General features: G+C 35.9%; 1 protein-coding gene across 1 annotated transcript in view; it reads left to right on the top strand.

The window, feature by feature from the left end:
- SKAP2 (src kinase associated phosphoprotein 2) overlaps positions 1–18,928 on the top strand; it is a 203,405-nt gene that overhangs the window by 134,630 nt on the left and 49,847 nt on the right. Inside the window, exons 7-9 of the mRNA XM_033194401.1 lie at positions 8,008–8,132; positions 9,001–9,064; positions 9,420–9,557. Of these exons, the coding sequence (XP_033050292.1) occupies positions 8,008–8,132; positions 9,001–9,064; positions 9,420–9,557 (327 nt within the window). The remainder of the gene's footprint in view (positions 1–8,007; positions 8,133–9,000; positions 9,065–9,419; positions 9,558–18,928) is intronic.

Here is an 18,928-nt window from a genome sequence, read left to right as displayed (position 1 = left end):
TAGGGAAGATGTCCTGGTGGAGAGAACACTTCATTGGGCCTGAAAGAATGAGTAAGAGTTTGTTGGTTGAATACTATGGTATGAATGTATGTGTACCTCCAAAATTCATATGTTGGAAATTAACTCCCAAGGAGATTGTATTAAGAACTGGGGCTTTGGGGAGGTGATTAAGGCATGAGGGCTTTACCCTCAAGAATGGGATATGTCTTTTTATAAAAAAAGTCTGGAGAGAGCTGTGGAACCCCTCTTTTGCCTTTCCACCATGTGATGGTACAGCATTCACCTCTTCTGGGGGATGCAGCAACAAGGTGGCATCCTGAAGCAGAGAGCAGCCCTCACTAGGCACTGACCCTGCTGGTACCTTGATCTTGGACTTCCCAGCTCCCATAACTGAGAAATTAATTTCTGTTGTTTATAAATTTCCCAGTTTTGGGTGTTATAGCAGCATAAACAGACTAAGACAGGGAAGAAGGGTAAAATGGGCTTGCCAGGTAAGGGAATAGCAGAGATTCTGAGTTGTGAAAAACTGTGGATGGGATCAAAGATGGAATGAAGGCTGGAGCTTGGAGTGAGTGAGGGGAGGGAGCACGTAAGGCTAAAGAAGTGGATTAGACCAGGTTGATAAGAACCTTCTGAGAATAAGGGCCTTGCTAAACATTTTATTTTGAATATGACCTTTAAGCAGAGCATTGTATGACCAGATTTGGTTTTTAGGAAGTAATTGTAATAGGATTATGGAGAATGGTTTGGGATGGATAGAGTCTGGGTCAACAGGACCATTTCGCAGGACTTTGAAGTAGTCTAAACAAGAGAGGTCAACACAGGGCTGTTAAGAGGCAGAACGAGGATTTAATGCAGATCTCTCTGCCTCCAAAGCTATGCTTTTTCTACAACTTGATGATTATTACCAACCCCTCCAAGGTGCACATAAGTGATGGCCCATTTAGGAACCTGTTCTAAACTGTTGTGGGTTTTTCCCCTTTTTCTGTTTATCTTCTGTATGATCTTGAATCAACATTATGATGTAAACCTAGTCTCTCCCCATTTTTAAGGAGGGGATTGTCAGTTCTTAGTACCTCCTTTCAGGACTTTTGCTGAAACCTGATTAAAGAATACACTAGCACCGTCTAGTAAATGGGAGCTACAAGTAGCCCTGATCTACAAAGTCATTCCAAGGTTATTTGTTACATTATGTGGTTTTAATGTTTTCATTGTAATATCTTTTCAATATATAATAAAAGTCAGTAGAAAATTGGGCTTAATATGAAGAATTTAACAAAACTTTCAGAACTTGGGAGATAAATAAAATTTTTCATTGAAATTTACCTCCCTGCTCTCCACTTCTCCACAACTTCACCAATGATAGGAAAAAAAGAGGACATATATGTTCTCTTTGAAGTTTGAAAATTATAAAATATATTTTGATGTTGAAAAAGCATCATATTTCTTTTAATATTGTTTTGAATATGTTAAAGTGACAGTACTTATATTTGTATAATTAGAAGTTCTGTTGTTTTGTAACAGCAACTTAATAGAAAGCTGTAAAAGCTTACCTTTTTTCTTGTGATTCACTTGACAGAAACAAATTCTGTCATTTTATAATTATAATTATGTAATTTTATAATTATATCAAGATGATATATGTAAAATATGTAAGTGAATTCTGATATTTTAAAAATTTAAATTCTATCTCCATCTGGTATGTGAAGAAGGATATCTTTATTCCTTAAGAAATAGGAACCATTAATTCTACTTTTATCAGAAATTATTGCAATTTTATAGACTTTTGGATCTTTGATATGAAAGTATTAACTTTAAAACTTATCATAATAAACTGTTTTTTTTTTTTTGAGATGTGGTCTCGCTCTATTGCCCAAGCTAGAGTGCAGTGGCATGATCTCAGCGCACTGCAGCCTCCGCCTCCTGTGTTCAAGCAATTCTTCTGCCTCAGCCTCCTGAGTAGTTGGGATTACAAACACTAAATTAAAGCTATACCTTTACTTTCTGCCTTTATGGCTAAGAGACCCTCTAACAGTATGCAGCAGTTAAAATGTATATCTGATGTTTAGTAGGATTTCATCAACATACAGAAATAGTCAGGTACCAACTAAGTTTTACTAAGGATCCGATGACCATGAATGTTGTTGGTTTGGTATCTAGTCTAACTTCTACACAAAACCCCAGAGATAAATTTCAAGTGGCTGATTTAGCATTGGCATCTGCAAGCTGTATAAACCAGAGGAAAATGTTCATATATCTTTAACTGAGGAGCTGGAACATCTTGCTAATCAGTTTGATAAAATTTAGTGCCAAGGTCTAGTATTGATGGGCATATTTTTCTTTTCCCTACTGAGTATTAATACTTATGGAAATAACGTAAGTTATACACTGAGGGGAAAAGGCCTTCTTAAATATAACTAGTAGATATTACTGAACACATTTCATATTTTTTATTGCTAGCCATTTGTACCAAGTTAGTGTTCTTGGTATGAGCATCAGAAACCAATTTTTTTAATGCAGAAAGGGAAATTATTAGGAAAATATCCGCTCTCAGAATTGCTGAGAATGCTACACACAGGCTCAGCAAGCAAGCAAGAACTAAGGTAGGTAAGGGGGCTGGATCTTGAGCATAATCCATGAAAATCTTACTGGGACACACTACTGGCCTTGGGCGCCAAGCCAGGACATGTGATGCTGCCATTGTGCACTGCCATCAATCAGTGAATGCCATTGCCACCAGAATGGATTCTGAACCCTGTCTTGATCCTTTTGTTACTTGAGATGTAGGTTCCAGTCTGGAGCATCCACTTTGATTAAGTTGGAACAGGGAAAATCCACCTCCCTCCAGTTTCTGTGGTGGAAAACTAAGCCCTATCCCTGGCAGTCTTGGAATTAAAATAGGAAAGATGCATGGATGCTGGGGAGCCCCAAATAATAAATGTCCATAACTTGTAGGGATGCTAAAAGATTTGAAATTATTCAGTTGCAATATTTATGCTATATTTAAAATGGTATGAGAGTGGTTGGTGTTTTAAGCATGTTTTTTCTGAGAGCCAATGAAGAAGAGAAAAAGCAAGTATATTTGCCAGAAAAATAGAAGGTCTGTTTAGATTTTGGTAGGTGGCAGTGGAGTGTAGGGGGTGACGTCAGGGCAGTTGGTGAAGGAAAGGGCAAAATAAAAAATGGTGTGCAGTTTTCTGGTTTGGGAGCTTGAATTAGTGGAGGTGCCATTTATTGAGGCGGAGGCTACAACAAGAAATATTACAGTTGTTGCCAAAACAAGTGTTGGGAGTGGGGATAAGATGATCTCCATTGTGAACACTTTCTATTCAGTGAACCTATAGGACATTTGAGAGATGAAACATATATAGTGAGCAGACGAAGATTTGGATATACAGTTTTCAAAATGAACTAAAAGTAAAGGATCATGAGTCACAAGTATATTGATAGGAATTTAATTCTTGGAATTAGATGAGATTGCCCAGGGAGAGTGTAATGTAAGAAGAGAGCAAGACTTAGAACAACCCATCATAGCTTTTTAAGAGATAGGCAGAGGTAGAGAAACCCATAAAGAAAACTGAGAAAGTTTGACCTACGTTGTAGGACGAAATGCAAAATAACATTTATTTTCTCTACTGTGACTTTGTAAATTTCACGTTGTATTGAGGACAGTGGATGTAGTGTGTATCAAAATCACCTGGGTTGCTTGCTAAAAATTTGGTTTCCTAGACTCACCCACAGAGTTTCCTATAGAGCAAGTGCAGAATAGTAGCCAATTCTGTGTTAACAGGCATCCAAGATGATTCTAACGTAGGTGATTCTTAAAATATACTTTGAGAAACACGTTTTTAGAAAACAGTGTGAAATGGCTGAAAAAGCAAGGCTTTAGAATCAGATTTTCTTAGGGTCCTGGCTTTTACTCTTTACTATTTGTGTGACCATAAGCAAATTGATTAGTTTGTTTTCCCATCAGTGCTGGGAATATAATATGTCTCTTCTATTGCATAGAATTATTGCCAGGTATATATGAGATATGTTCTATTAAGTTCTTGATGTATAGAAGCTCAGTAAATGTGATTGTCTTTTTGACAGCTTTTAAAAACCCCAGAACACAGCTGTAAACCTAAAAGCCAGTGAAAAAGTAGAAGGAAATTGCTCTTACTAGCCTTATGCATTTTGTTTTGTAGGAGATCAGAGACAAATGCTTTTTACCTTGAACCTACTGAATTAAGATTAGTGTAAAATTAAGTTACTGATACAATAGATTTCATTGTCTAGTTTTTCCTGGCAGCCTTCAGTTCTGTAGACATTACATTCAAAGCATGATAGAGGTTAGGTTAAAGTGTGAAACAGAAGCTGAGGGAAATGTCATAGAGGAACAAACACCTCAAAAATTCTGAGGGTATCAATGTGTTACAAAAACGAATACTCAAAACATAGTATTGTTAAGAAACAATGTTATATTTCTTAAGAAATATGTTAAGAAAACAATGTTATGTTTAAAAGACTTGTTTGTAAAGTTAGGGAAGGATATATTTTTGAAAGCTTTGCATCACAATGATTAACATTTTAAAAAGTTTTGGCACTTAAAGGAATAAGCTTTTGCTATTTGTGAAGTTCACCTAGATAAAATATTAGTCTTTCACAGTGCTGGGTAAATGGACTTTTTAGCTTTATTTCCTATTTGATTGGCATTTTACTATTTTTGGTAATTTTGTTAACAGGTATCCTTGAAACTATCCCAAAAAGCATTGTGGAACTCATCTGTATGTAAATTCTTATGACTTACCATATAATGATGAAGTTTCTCTCACCAGAAGAGAAACTAATGTGAAAGGAGAAGAACAGTGTTGTCTTATAGCCATGTCTGCCCATTTCTTGTCTTGAACTTCCTGTCCTGTATTGGCTAATTGGAGATATGGCTACTTCATGGTTATGGTTCTGCAAAAGCTATTAGAAAGAGTTGTGAGTTTCCTCTGCTCTCTTCAACCTTTCTGGGCCCATACCCCTACCCGACTTGGATGTTTATATAATTGTTTATCCTCAGATACAAACAATCAGTTGGATAGGTCTAGATATTAGTTTCTTTTTATTATTTTTGCTTGGTTAAACAACAGCACCTTTTGTTCTGCAAAGTTAGGTGTTTCTTTGGTTGAATGAAGTTTTCTTTTGTTATATTATGTCTTTGGTTATTGGCATTTATTTATTACTCTTCTTCCAGAAAACCCATTTTTCTTATGTTGTATTTTTTTCAGCCCTCCATATTTATCATACTCCCTTTTGCCCCTTCCCCCTCCCCTTAGTCTTATTTTCTATCTGCTGAGTGAGCTTTTCAAGGTATATCTGATCTGGTTTTCCACAATGTTAGTTCTACTTTTTATTACTTCTAATACATCATTTGTTTTGCTGCTGCATTTTCCACTTCCTTATGCAGCCTATTTGTTCCTAATTTTGCCAGTTTCATTTTAATTCCTACTTGTCTCAGCCTTTTCTCTTTTTATTTTATATTACATTGTTTCATGTTTCATCTCTTTCAGAATCTGTGTGTTTACTTTTATAAAATATGCAAAGCAGTTGGCTAAAGTTTACTTCCATTTCGCCTACTTTGCTTGTGCTTTCTACTCCTCAAGTGCTATGTTATGTTTCAGTTTTACATAATATTTTTATGGTATCTGTACTTGCTGTTCCTCTTTTACTTATCCTTGAACAAGTACATGTCTATAAAATCTGAGATGCTTACCTATAAATTGGCTTTGTGGCTTCTCTCTGGTTCATCTCAGTAGAGGCTGATACTGTCCTCCTCTTGGACTGTAACAGAAGTTCTGATACATAGCCCCATAGCATATTTCTAGGGGGTTTGGCTAAAATGAATCTGCTAGTCTAAGTTGGGGTTGCCTAATTTTGCTGCCTGATTGTCTTATTTCTAGATTATTAGATAATCCGGCCCAGCAAGATCTGTTCCCCTCAGCTCTTCCAAACTAAATCTTTGTAGTGCTGATTTTACATCTCCATGTGTAGACTCCCACTCCTCATGCATTTCCACCTCCATTCAGGTTACATTGATGAGAATTTTAGACCGAAATTGGAGGTAGAAGGCATAGGTTTTAGGCCAGATGGACCTAGTGAGTGGAGCAATTGAACCCTTGTGCAGCAAGGGAACAGCTTTCCTCTAAATCTGGTCCCTGAAAATTCTCTTTCTTCTGGAGAGTTTAAGGAAATCTCTCAAAATTGTCCAGTATGGCTTTGATATTTTGCCTCACATTACTTCCACTTTTCATCGTGAACATTAAGTTCCTTTTGCAATTTAGTAGATCATTGGGAAGGTGGTGTGAAAGGTCTGATAAGGTGTTCTAGCTTTTATCTCAGCAAACCTATAATGCTGCCTGGCTTGTTTCAAGTGCTCGGTATCAATTTGTCAAATGAGTGAGTGAATGATTTAGTCTTTTTTTGAGAATTTTACAAGAAACCAACCATGCTTAACCATTTATCATTTTAATACTTTTTTCCCAATAGTTTCCTAGTTAGGTGTCTTACAAAATATATCCTGGGAGTACCATAAAATATTCTGTGAAAAAACGATTCCACAGACAAATAATTTTTGGAAATGCTACATACTACATTTTTGTTTTAGGAGTTTAATTAGTATGTAAATGTACTATGGGCCCCAAGAAGGCCTGAACTAACAAAACCGCTTAACTCTGTTTAATTCAGTAAAACGTTTCCCAAATTGATTTGATCACAGAAACCTAGTAATATCTTTGGGAAATGCTGCTCTAATCTTTAAAGTACTGTGTAGTTTTTGTGAAAAACATAGTTTATTGTAGATTTTTTCATGAAATAAACTTTGATTGTTTCTTTAGATGTTCAGAGAGATGTAAATTATGACTAAATGTGATTAGAGTTTCCCAGGAACTGAGATTTTTTTTCTCATTTGATATTTTGAACAAGATATAATCTCTATGACCTTTTAAAAATGTCTGTTAGTTACTTTAGGTATTTAACGTGTGTATTTAAGAAAAGGTGCTATATCTTTTACTGGTACACTGAACTGAAAAAGCACACCCTACAACATGAAAGCATTTCTGTATTTACCCTGAGCTCAGTAAAAGAGTTTGTCCCTACTCATGGTTTTAATATTGTTTGTTAATCTAGGAAATAAACCTATAGCTATGCAGTTTTTCTATCAAAATGGTATAACTGGGTGAAGTAGGAAGGTTGACTAATTTTATTTTCAGTTTCAGAATGTTAAGTCTTTTGTTATATTCTCCCTTTATTTGTCTTTAAAATAATATCTGACCAAAGCTCTAATCATCTTTTGCCTCTTTATCATGTGAGATTCAAATGTGCTTTACTAGTTCAACTGTTCACTGATTGGATAAGAAACTTTCCCTCTTTTTTTGGTAAGTAATGCTTCTGTACTTGCTTTACCACTCTTCTCTATCCATATAGTTTTTTTTTCCCTTCACATCTTTTTCGTAATTGGTAGTTTAGTTTCAGTTTGCTTTGTAAAGTTAGGGATAAATTTGTACCAAGTTAGGAGACCTTTTTTAAAGAAAACTTTTGTTTTAGAAGCTTCTTTTTGGTGGTGGTGCTGGGGAGGGGTAGGTGAAAGGAGATAACAGTAAATAAAGCTCAACAAATTTTCAGCTGGTCAGATCTTCCCACTGGCCAACTAACTCTGAAAGAGCCACAGGTTTGTGGTGGGTTTGTCTAGCAAGTTCTAAGTTCTAGTTCCTGAATTTTCCCTACCCTAGAATGTCATGTTTCCATACTTCCTTCTGAATAAGACCATGATCTGCAGACCTCCTTCTTAAATCAAATCATCCCTAATACTTACATGTTTCAGAATTAAAAAGAATTTCTAAAAACATTACCTAGGTATTATATTACTAAAGCAATATAACAAAAAAAAAATTATTTCCAAGAATAGATGAAGAAATTTTAAATAAAAGATAATTGAGCATTAATATTAATAAATGAAATTCTAACTGGTTTTATCTTCAACAGACAAACAACAGAAAGGTGAATTTGCATTAGATGGCTACAGTGTCAGAATGAATAACACTCTAAGAAAGGATGGAAAGAAAGATTGCTGTTTTGAAATCTCTGCTCCTGATAAACGTATATATCAGGTTGTAGTCTTTATGTTGTCTTGAAATTAAGTTAATAAAATGTTTTGATTTCATTTATAGAGACATTGACATTTGATTAATACTCTCCTTGACATGTTAACAATAATAAAAATACTGGTGTTTAAATACATTATGCATTGAACATTCATATAAGGGGAATTTTTTTAAAATTTCAGATTAGTTCAAACGCTATCTTCTTGAAAAAGATAAAGAGAATATATAACTTATCAATTACTTCCCATGTTGCATTTATATCTGATAGAACTAGGTGATCTTCCAAAAGAGTTACATAGCAGAAAGAGTAAAATTATCAAAAGACAAATACCAGAGTGATAATACATATTGTATTGCTTAGGAATGTGGGAGAAAATGAAGGTAAAGGTACACATCAGCTCTGCAATTCAAGAGCTATCAGCTAGGCATCAATATGGAATGTATGTTTAATAAGTTTTAAATATCTGAGATTGCAGTTGAAAGCCAGTTAATTAAGTTGTCAGGTAGTGTGTTGGAATCTGACAAGAACATTTTTAAGAAAACTGTATCCAGCCGCCTAAAGAAATTCATGGGTGTCTTCTAATTGTCAAGGGCAAATTTTGTTCATCAGTTCTGTCTTTGACATTGATGAAGAGAAGCAGCTTTTTTTCCTGCACAGCTGCCAGCTGCTGATCAGAGTTTCAAATTCATCATCCTCTGCTTCAATTGCATAAATTTGTCAAAATTAACTGTACATTATAAGAAGCATCCTTGCAAGAAAAGTTCCACTAGACATGAAAAGAATTACTAATAGTCTTAAATAAATGGTAAGAATACAACATACCTTTGATTTCTACTGTGGTGATTTTCATTTTTATTGTTTATTTTATATTAGTTTACAGCAGCTTCTCCCAAAGATGCTGAGGAATGGGTACAGCAGCTGAAATTTGTATTGCAAGGTAAGATAAATCAATTGAATGAGTTATCACAGTCTTTAAATACTAAATAACAGAGTAGTTAGGGTTTTCATATACAAAAACTTACTGACTTCTGTGAGAATGACCAAGTGAATGTGACTGCTGTTTATACAGACCAGTTACTTCAGATTTTAAACAGCATCTTTTTTGTAAGTACCAATTGGCTTACTTTAAAATTCACATATTTACAAAACAATTTTAAACATGTTTTTAGTTAAGGACATAACATGTAACAATATTGTTGTTATTTTGTAGGGCTGTATTTATTTATGAAGTGTAGTTTAAAAAATATCTTCTGCATTCTTTTAAAATTTATTTCATGAAATGTGTTTTATAGATATGGAATCTGATATTATTCCTGAGGATTATGATGAGAGAGGAGAATTATATGATGATGTTGATCATCCTCTACCAATAAGCAATCCACCAACAAGCAGTCAACCAATAGATGATGAAATTTATGAAGAACTTCCAGGTATTTACTTTCTGGTGATTCATTTAAAGATTTAGGGCTGTGTGTGTGTGTGATTTGTCCTCAGATTGACAACTTGAGTAGAAAATGGTGACCTATTGAGAACAAGGACAAAGAATATCTTTAAAACTCTATTTTACAAAAAGGGTTCTGCTTGAGATATTTCAAATGAGTAGATGTAACTTATAAAAAGTGAATGAAACATTAAAATGAAGCAGATACAATACTAATCTCTTGGGACTTTGGGCTCATTAGCGTTGTTTATGCTACACAATTTTTTAATTAAAAAATTGACTTGCCTTATAGTTTTTTTCCACCAACTCACACATCATTTTTTATTTATACATCTTGGAACTTCCATTAACCAGAAGTTCTACGCACACCCCATATGTCATCAACTTCTGCCTCGGATTTCTCCTTGCTTGTAGTATATTGCATTGTCTTGGAGGAATGTTGTTGAACTATAAACAAAGGCCTTCTGAGGCTTCAAGTCTTTCTGTTGATATTTTAACATCAATATGGAATAAAAAAGTTTTCTTAGTTTAGTGTTTACAGGCCTGTCTGTTATATAACATAAAATTAATTATCTGTTAGCTACTTGACTTGTGGCCATGAGGATCAATCTAAAATAAAAAGATAGACATCTGAAATTTAGGAAACATATGAAAATATTTAGGAAATTGTTGTATTGCTAGTACTCTAGGTTGAAATGAGCTTTTTTGGCTATTAAAAAAATCAGTAGTTAGAGAAGAAAAAGGTATCATAAGCAATATAAGCAAGATTTAACTAGTACATCTCATGTAGAGAGGCCATTTTGCTCTGAATATAACAATTTAATGATGCAATGTAAACCTTTAAAATTGATTTCAAAAATGCTTAAAATGTTCCAAATTAATGTACAAATGTCATTTTCAATACAATACATATAATAACAAGAGTATGGACTTTCGAATATAAAAATTTAAATTCTGGCTGTACCATTTACTAGCTTAGTGACTTTATAAGTTAATTTCTTCATTTATAAAATGGAAATAGTATCATTGGGAGGGGTAGGTGAAATGATTTATTGAAGGCTCTCAGCATAGTGCTTGATCATAGCAAACCCACAATTAATTGTAACATCACCATCATTTTTGTTTTTATTATTGTATCTGGTGAATTCTTGCAAGTGCTTATGTGGTGGTACAGTAATGGTTTTCTAACCAAGTAAAAAGTAATAATTTTAACAATATTATAAAGTTAAGGTATAAAAACTATGTATGCATCTATATATTGTCTTTTACTACCCTAGAAGATTAGTATAAAAGCATCATTTTATGGGGAATAGAGATCTGTGTATTTCAGTTATTTAGTGGAGCTACATGTTTATTAACACCTTCCTTTCTGGTTTACCCTAAGGAAATGGCATCTACTGTAGCATCAGTTATCCTCAAGTAGGGAAGAATATTCCCTAGCTGCTTGTTTTTAGTCACATCATATCATTAATACAATTATTTTAATATTTAAAAATGTTTAAAAGAACTTGTAAGAATGTATACTCATAAAATGGAAGAGTGGAATACATTTAAACATGATATTACTGTCATTACATCCTTTTAAAACCCTGCAATGAATGTGTTACAATTGTTGGAATAACTGTTAAGTTCTGTATTTTTTCAACTTGGCTATTCTCTCCCACCCCTAAAGAAAAAAAATTGATTAGGAATAAAGAGCAAATATTCATAGTTATTTTCATAACAAAGACCTAAGGAAGATCTGATATAAGTAGCTTGAAATTTTAAAAATATGAAACATCTTTTATTTTCTCTTACTACAGATATTATTCTTCATTCTTCCTCACCCCCCGACCCTCCCCTCCCCCCACCACAAACATAATTGTTAGAAGTAACTGGTTACTTTTTAAGTAGTGTTACTTCTTACTGTGGTACTGGGAGAAATTTAAGCTGCCCTGGGATTTCTTTGACCCTGCTTGGGATCCCCAGTAGCTCTGCAAAGTGATTGAGCTTGATAGAGCCTGCAACTGTGCCCCTGGGAAGGAAGCTGTTGTAGGCAGCTGTGGAATGTCTCGTTCCCCTTTCTTCCCCAGTGTAACTGAGAGCTGCTTCAACATCTGCACAGTTAAGCAAGTTTGTCAAGTTTGTGCCAACAGCTACAGAGGGAATTTTTCTAGTAAAGGCCCTAAAGGTGTCTCAGAGTTAGAGGTTTTGTATGATTAAATATCTGAAACTAGGAAGGTAACTTTTTTAATTAAAAAAATTGTTTCTCAGGACAAGAATTAAGCTTTTTGCTTTCAATTCTGTGAAATTTGAATATAATTTTGATAGAGGAGTTAGAACAATGGAAGAGGAGTAAGCACATTTATATACTATTGATTTTTTCCAGTTCTCTTCAAAGAACTGTGTATCTCTGATACCTGACTGGCTAAATTCCTAGAATTAAATAATACTACAATTTCAACACAATTTTCTGTCAGTTATGCATTGTTGAAAACTAATGCTCTTAGTTGAAAGATGAGGTATACAAACGTATTTGAAGAAAAATCTAAGAATTTAGCATGCTACTTTAAATTACGAAGCTCTTTTTCTGAGAAACAAAAGCTCTTACTCTAATAAGTGTATTTAATAAACCTGCAGTGTTTTAAGTTTCAAGAGTAAGAAGAAAACATTGTTTTAAAAATTGCATTGGGCCAGGCGCAATGGCTCACGCCTGTAATCCTAGCACTTTGGGAGGCCGAGGTGGGTGGATCACTTGAGGTCAGGAATTTGAAACCAGCCTGGCCAACATGGTGAAACCCCATCTCTACTAAAAATACAAAAAAAAAAAAAAAATTAGCCGGGCATAGTGGCAGGTACCTACTGTAATCCCAGCTATTCAGGAGGCTGAGGCAGGAAAAGCACTTGAACATGGGAGGTGGAGGCTGCAGTGAGCCAAGATCGAGCCACTACACTCTGGCCTGGGCAACAGTGAGACTGTGTCTCAAAAAAAAAAAAAATTGCATTGCAAAATATCCCTTGAAAAATGTTTATAATTCTATGGGAATCTAAATTGTTTCATTATAATTGTTTTCAGTTAGAATATTCTAACTTTATTACAGTACCTTCTCTTTAATTTCTTGTTCATTTATTTTTAACTAACTTCATAAAAGAATAGGAATAAATTTGTAAGACTTCTTTGTGTTTAAGGGATTTATACATATATACAAAAGAGTTGCGAGAATGCCATTTCTGGGGAGTATTAAAGGTATTTGGCTTTTCTTCAAATATCCTAATGCTTTTACATCTTTTATGTCTTATTGCTTATTAGCATAGGCCACTCAGGTTTGCTTACAGTAATAATACTGTAGCATATTTGTGTTTGTGCAGCTAATATATTGATCAAAGTGTGTTAAACTGTTTCGTAACATGGTAATGAGTTCATTTGGCTTAGCACAGATTTGTAAATTTATTGCCCACTTTTTCATTAGAAATACAGAGGAGTGGCTTTGTCTCATTTTGAATCTCAAAAGAGGAAAATAATACTCGGGAAATTGCTGCAGAAATGAACCTTGTTTGCTCTTCTCTTCTACTGACCATGTCACTTGATTTTTTTTTCTTTAATGGCAGGAAATTGTGCAGAAACAACAACAACAAAAATATTTTTCTAGATCTAAACTGAATAGAATCAGCCTAGTAACAAGAATGGTAACCATCCATTAACTTATTAAATCTGTAGCTTTCAGAGGAATTGCACTTGAAATGTCTTCTGGCAAGTGGACTGGAGGAGAGAGGGCAACATAAAACAGGAAGACAAATTTCTATCCCATTAACCTATTTTTTTTAAGTGTGAATTCATTTTTTAAAAAAATTACAATGATAGATTGAACTATTCTGAGTCAGAAAAGGATATTTTTATCCTTTGGCCGTTCAATTACATTTTAAATTTATTCAGTCCAACTATCTGCATCTAAAATGGAACATAAAGTAAAATGCAGCTATAATTTTTTCCATGAGACTATTATATATACATAAAAAAGAACAGTGTTTGGATACTTTAATTTGAAGTAGTTTACAGCAAATGGACACAAATGCTAATTAAACAATAAGTGGTTATAGGCCCCCAAAATACATTTTGGCCTTATTTTCCTCCTGAATAATTATCACTCATATTACTAAGTTAATATCAAGGTTACAAAGGACCCTGCAGTCTGTGGTATTAACAATGTTTTAAGTGATAGTAGATCCTGACTTCACCAAACAATTTTTCTCCTTTCTTCTTTGGAATGCATTGGAAAGATGTCAATTAATTTTCGCAGAACCACATATATTCAGTATGTTAATATTGTTAATCTAGGCAGCCTGCTAACATTTTTTTTTCTTAAATTAGATACTGAATGGTGAAGTTATCAATGTGGTGATATTGTGGGAATATTTTTTCCCAAGTAGATGACTAGATTAGCGTTGAATTTTTGGATGGTGATATGGTTTGATTGTGTCCCCACCCAAATTTCATCTTCAATTATAGTACCCGTATAATTCCCATGTGTCCTGGGAGGGACCAGGTGGAGATAATTGAATCATGAGGGCAGTGTTCCCCATCCTGTTCTCATGAGATCTGATGGTTCTATAAGGGGCTTCCCCCTTTGCTGGGCACTCATTCTTCCCGATGCTGCAATGTGAAGAAGGACATGTTTGCTTCCCCTTCTGCCATGATTGTGAGTTTCCTCAGGCCTCCCTAACCATGCTAAACTGTGAGTCAATTAAACCTCTTTCCTTTATAAATTACCCAGTCTTGGGTATGTCTTTATTAGCAGCTGAGAACAGACTAATACAGATGGTTTCAGCTCTCTACTCTGCTGAGAGGGTTATCTGAAGTTATAAAAAAAAAATTAAATCTTTCATAAAATAGGGTCACTACACGCATATAATGTTTTTTATTTTTATCTTTGCTGAATATAAATGTGTCTGCTGAATATTTGTTTATAGTATTCTTTATGTTGTTTCATAATATGGTATGAAGCTTTGGAATACAGTTCTGCCTGTCTTGTAGCTTTTCTCTATGTTGCCATTGGCATTGCAAATTCTTTTCATTACAAGAGATGGCTTAACACATACTAAACCCAAAATACCTGTGTGTACACAAAACATATATTTCCATTGGTGGTGGGATAAAATGACTCATTTTTGCAAACTGGAACTACATCAGTGGTTCCCAGCCAGGGAAGATACTGACCCCAGAGTACATTTGGCAATGCCTGGAGACACTTTTGGTTATCATAACTGGGATATGTATGTGTTTGTGTGTGCATGTGTGTGTGTGTGTTACAGATATCTAGTGGGTAAGGGCTAAGGATGCTGCTGAACGACCTACAGTGCACAGGGCAGCCCCCACAACAAAGAATTATCTGGCCCAAAATGCCAGTAGTGCTGAAGTTGAAAAACCCTGGCCACAGGGATGTGATAGACAGCTTTTGGTTTATCACCTTTTTATTCATATCACTTGAATTATAAAGATTCATAACCTAAGCTCCATATGAGTTAATTCATTTTTATGAACACGACATAGGTTTTCTTACATACATGAAACTAGGATTACATAGAATGTCTCTAGGTTATAAGAGATCAGCTTGACTTGCCTATGACGTTTCCTTCAAGGGGGAGTATTGAAGTTCTATCCATCTCGTGGAAATGAGCAAGCCAGGAAGATAAAAAAGGAAGGAAACATTTTGTCTATTTTCATGAGCTACTATCTTGGAAGGAAGAGGTTTCTAAAAATACCTTGTAGATGTGTGAATACTTGATTTAGCCTGTTCTCTTAGGGTCGTTCTTTTGAGGCTGAAGGAAAAGACTTGTGGGTGTGGGATTGGACTGTCTGTAAAGGGAGTCAGGTGTCTTGGGGGAGTGCAAGACTGAGCAATTCCAGGGCTGTCTGGAATTTGACGAGTGGCTTTAGGAGAAGTGGAAACCCTTTTATGTGACCTCTATCTTTTTGGACCTGGACTTTGAAGAGGCTAGTAGGATTGAGATGATCTCTGCCCCTGGAGTCAGATGGGAAGTCTTGGAGGCAGCCCTCCAAGGGGATCTGTGAAGAGAAACTTACCTTAATGTGCTTCACAACAAGCCACATTGGGTGATTATTTTATATTATTTGTTCGCTTTCCTTTCGTTATTGCTAAGTCTTAGGTTTCTTTTTTTTCTTTTTAAAGATAGGGTCTCGCTCTGTTGCCCAGGCTGGAGTGCAGTGGTGCAGTCATGGCTCACTGCAGCTTCAAACTGCTCAGGTGTTGCTCCTGCCTTAGCCTCTTGAGTAGCTGGGACCACAGGCATGCGCCACCATGCCTGGCTAATTTTTTAATTTTTAATTTTGTTGAAATGGAGTCTTACTATGTTGACCAGGCTGGTTTTGAACTCCCAGCTTCAAGTGATCCTTCTGCCCTGCCCTCCCAAAGTGTTGGGATTACAGGCATGAGCCATTTCACTAGCTGCTAAGTCTTAATTTTTAAATCCTTATTTACAAACAATACATACTTACTGGAATAAGTTTAAATATTCCTGACGTGCATAAAATAAAAAAGTGGGGCCGGGCGCAGTGGCGCATGCCTGTAATTCCAGCACTTTGGGAGGCCGAGGCGGGCGGATCATGAGGTCAAGAGATGAACACCATCCTGGCCAACGTGTGAAACCCGTCTCTACTAAAAATACAAAAATTAGCTGGGTGTGCTGACATGTGCCTGTAGTCCCAGCTACTCGGGGGTCTGAAGCAGGAGAATCGCTTGAACCTGGGAGGTGGAGGTTGCAGTGAGCTGAGATCGTGCCACTGCACTCCAACCTGGCGACAGAGCGAGACTCCATCTCAAAAATGAAATGAAATGAAATGAAATGAAATGAAATGAAATATAAAATTAAAAAGCGAAAGTCACTCCCTACCCTAAACATTGTTAACAGTTCGATATGAATCTTTTTGTTCCTTTTTTTGCCTATTTATAAATATACATATACATATAAAAGTTTTAAAACAAAAAAAGAGATTCTTCTTTTTATCTACTTTCTTCTGCCCTTTTGTAAAATTTTCTTCCTTTCATTTTCTTCCTATTTAGTTTTTACCTTCCTCCTTTTCTCATTCTTTTATTTACTCATTCCTCTCCTCTGTTTTCATTTCCATCCTTTCTCTTCTTCCTTGCTTTCATTTCTTTCATTTCATAAGTATTCTTGAGTACCTGTTGTGTGCCAGGCACTGTGCCTAAGTGTTGAGAATCCCCCAGCATCCTTACACAGGCCTCAGAGGGGTGCCCTTTCTGGCCTAAGCCTAGATTTACTACCATACCTTGAATTACCCATGTTTATGGCTGGGTGCGGTGGCTCAAGCCTGTAATCCCAGCACTTTGGGAGGCCGAGGCGGGCGGATCACAAGGTCAGGAGATCGAGACCATCCTGGCTAACACGGTGAAACCCCGTCTCTACTAAAAAATACAAAAAACTAGCCGGGCGAGGTGGCGGGCGCCTGTAGTCCCAGCTACTCGGGAGGCTGAGGCAGGAGAATGGCGTGAACCCGGGAGGCGGAGCTTGCAGTGAGCTGAGATCTGGCCAGTGCACTCCAGCTTGGGTGACAGAGCGAGACTCCGTCTCAAAAAAAAAAAAAAAAAAAAAGAATTACCCATGTTTATTTATGTCTTATGTGTGTGTGTGTGTGTATATATATATATTATATTCACATCCCATGAGTTTTCTGTTTTTGCTTTTCTGTTGGCAGAGTCTTCCAGCAGCAGTTAGTGTCAAAAGTAGCCTTGTGTCTTTATATCTTGACACTTTCAAAAAAAAAATCTTTTAATTTTTTAATAATTTAATTATTTTTATTTTTATCTATTTTTTTTGAGACAGAGTCTTCCTCTGTTACCCAGTCTAGAGTGCAGTGGTGTGGTCTCAACTCCCTGCAACCTCCACCCCGAGGTTCAAGTGATTTTCCTGCCTCAGCCTCCCAAGTACCTGGATTACAAGCACACACCACCACGCCCAGCTAATTTTTTGTATTTTTTTTAGTAGAGACAGGGTTTCACCATGTTGGCCAGGCTGGTCTTGAATTCCTGACCTCAGGTGATTCACCCACCTTTGCCTCCCAGAGTGCTGGGATTATAGGCGTGAGCCATGGCACCTGGCCCTTTTTTTGTTTTGTTTTGTTTTGTTTTGTTTTGAGATGGGGCCTTTCTCTGTCACCCAGGCTATAATGCAATGATGTGATCTTGGCTTACTGCAACCTCCGCCTCCTGGGTTCAAGCTGTCCTCTCGCCTCAGCCTCCTAAATAGCTGGAACTCCAGGTGCATGCCACCACACCTGGCTAATTTTTAATTTTTTTGTAGAGACGGTGTTTTGCTATATTGTTCAAATTGGTCTCCAACTTCTGAGTTCAAGCAATCTGCCCACTTCAGCCTCCCAAACTGTTGGGATTACAGACATGAGCCACTGCGCCAGGCCAACGCCTTCTTGTAAGCCATCTTCCACATCCCCTGTTTCTCTCCATCTGTCACTTGTCTGGCTCTACACCTTGCTGCAGACACCCAGAGTACCTTCCTCTATATCTGTGACTAGTAAGATTGTTGTCGTTGAGAGAAGGGGCTCTGGAAGGAAACACACATCACTTGGAATCCCAGCTCTGCCCCTTATATGCGCTTCAGCCAGAAGAGGAGTGAACACAGGAAAGATGGAGCATGGAAATGGGCAAAATGTGTCAGTAACTTTACTGATTATTTTAAAATAAACTTTGTTTTAATCTAAAAAAGAGACAAAATTAAATTTAGGCAGTAATTTAAAAGTTAGCTGGGGCAAGATGGAGATGAGGGGGTAGTGAAAGCATGCCAGATGTTGTCCTGTTCAGAAGGAGGGAGGAGAGGAATACTAATTTTAGTTTTTGTTAGGAAATGTTTAATTAGGAAATGTATGTTAAAATTTTAGAGTTAAGTACTAAAGAAATAGAATGTAATCTTGCATTGCTCAAAGAAGCAGAGGGTAAATAAAAGGTGACCACGTAAAACAATTTAAACACAAAAGAAGGCAAGAAACAAGAAATCAAAGAGAAAATGTGGTAAAATTAAGCCATAATATAAAAGTAAGAATGATAAATATAACTTAATCTATTAAAATAAATGTTTGCATTAGATATTTTAAAAACTCTACCACTATTCTTCTTAGAGGAGATACACCTGAAACAAACCACATGGAAAGTTTCGAAGTAAGGAAATGGAAATAAATACACCAGGCATTTCTATCCAAAGAAAGCTACTATAGCTATGTTAACATCAGATAATATGGAATTTAAGGTATAAAGCAATAATAGGACTACAGAAAGACACTGCATAACAAAAATGGAAGAAGATAAAGCTCAAGTGCATCTAACTATATAACAA

The sequence above is a fragment of the Trachypithecus francoisi genome, unplaced genomic scaffold (assembly GCF_009764315.1).
Source record: "Trachypithecus francoisi isolate TF-2019V2 unplaced genomic scaffold, Tfra_2.0 Lachesis_group4, whole genome shotgun sequence".
Taxonomy (NCBI): Eukaryota; Metazoa; Chordata; class Mammalia; order Primates; family Cercopithecidae; genus Trachypithecus; species Trachypithecus francoisi.
Note: the sequence above shows the minus strand (reverse complement) of the source record. Positions and strands in the feature narration are given on the sequence as shown.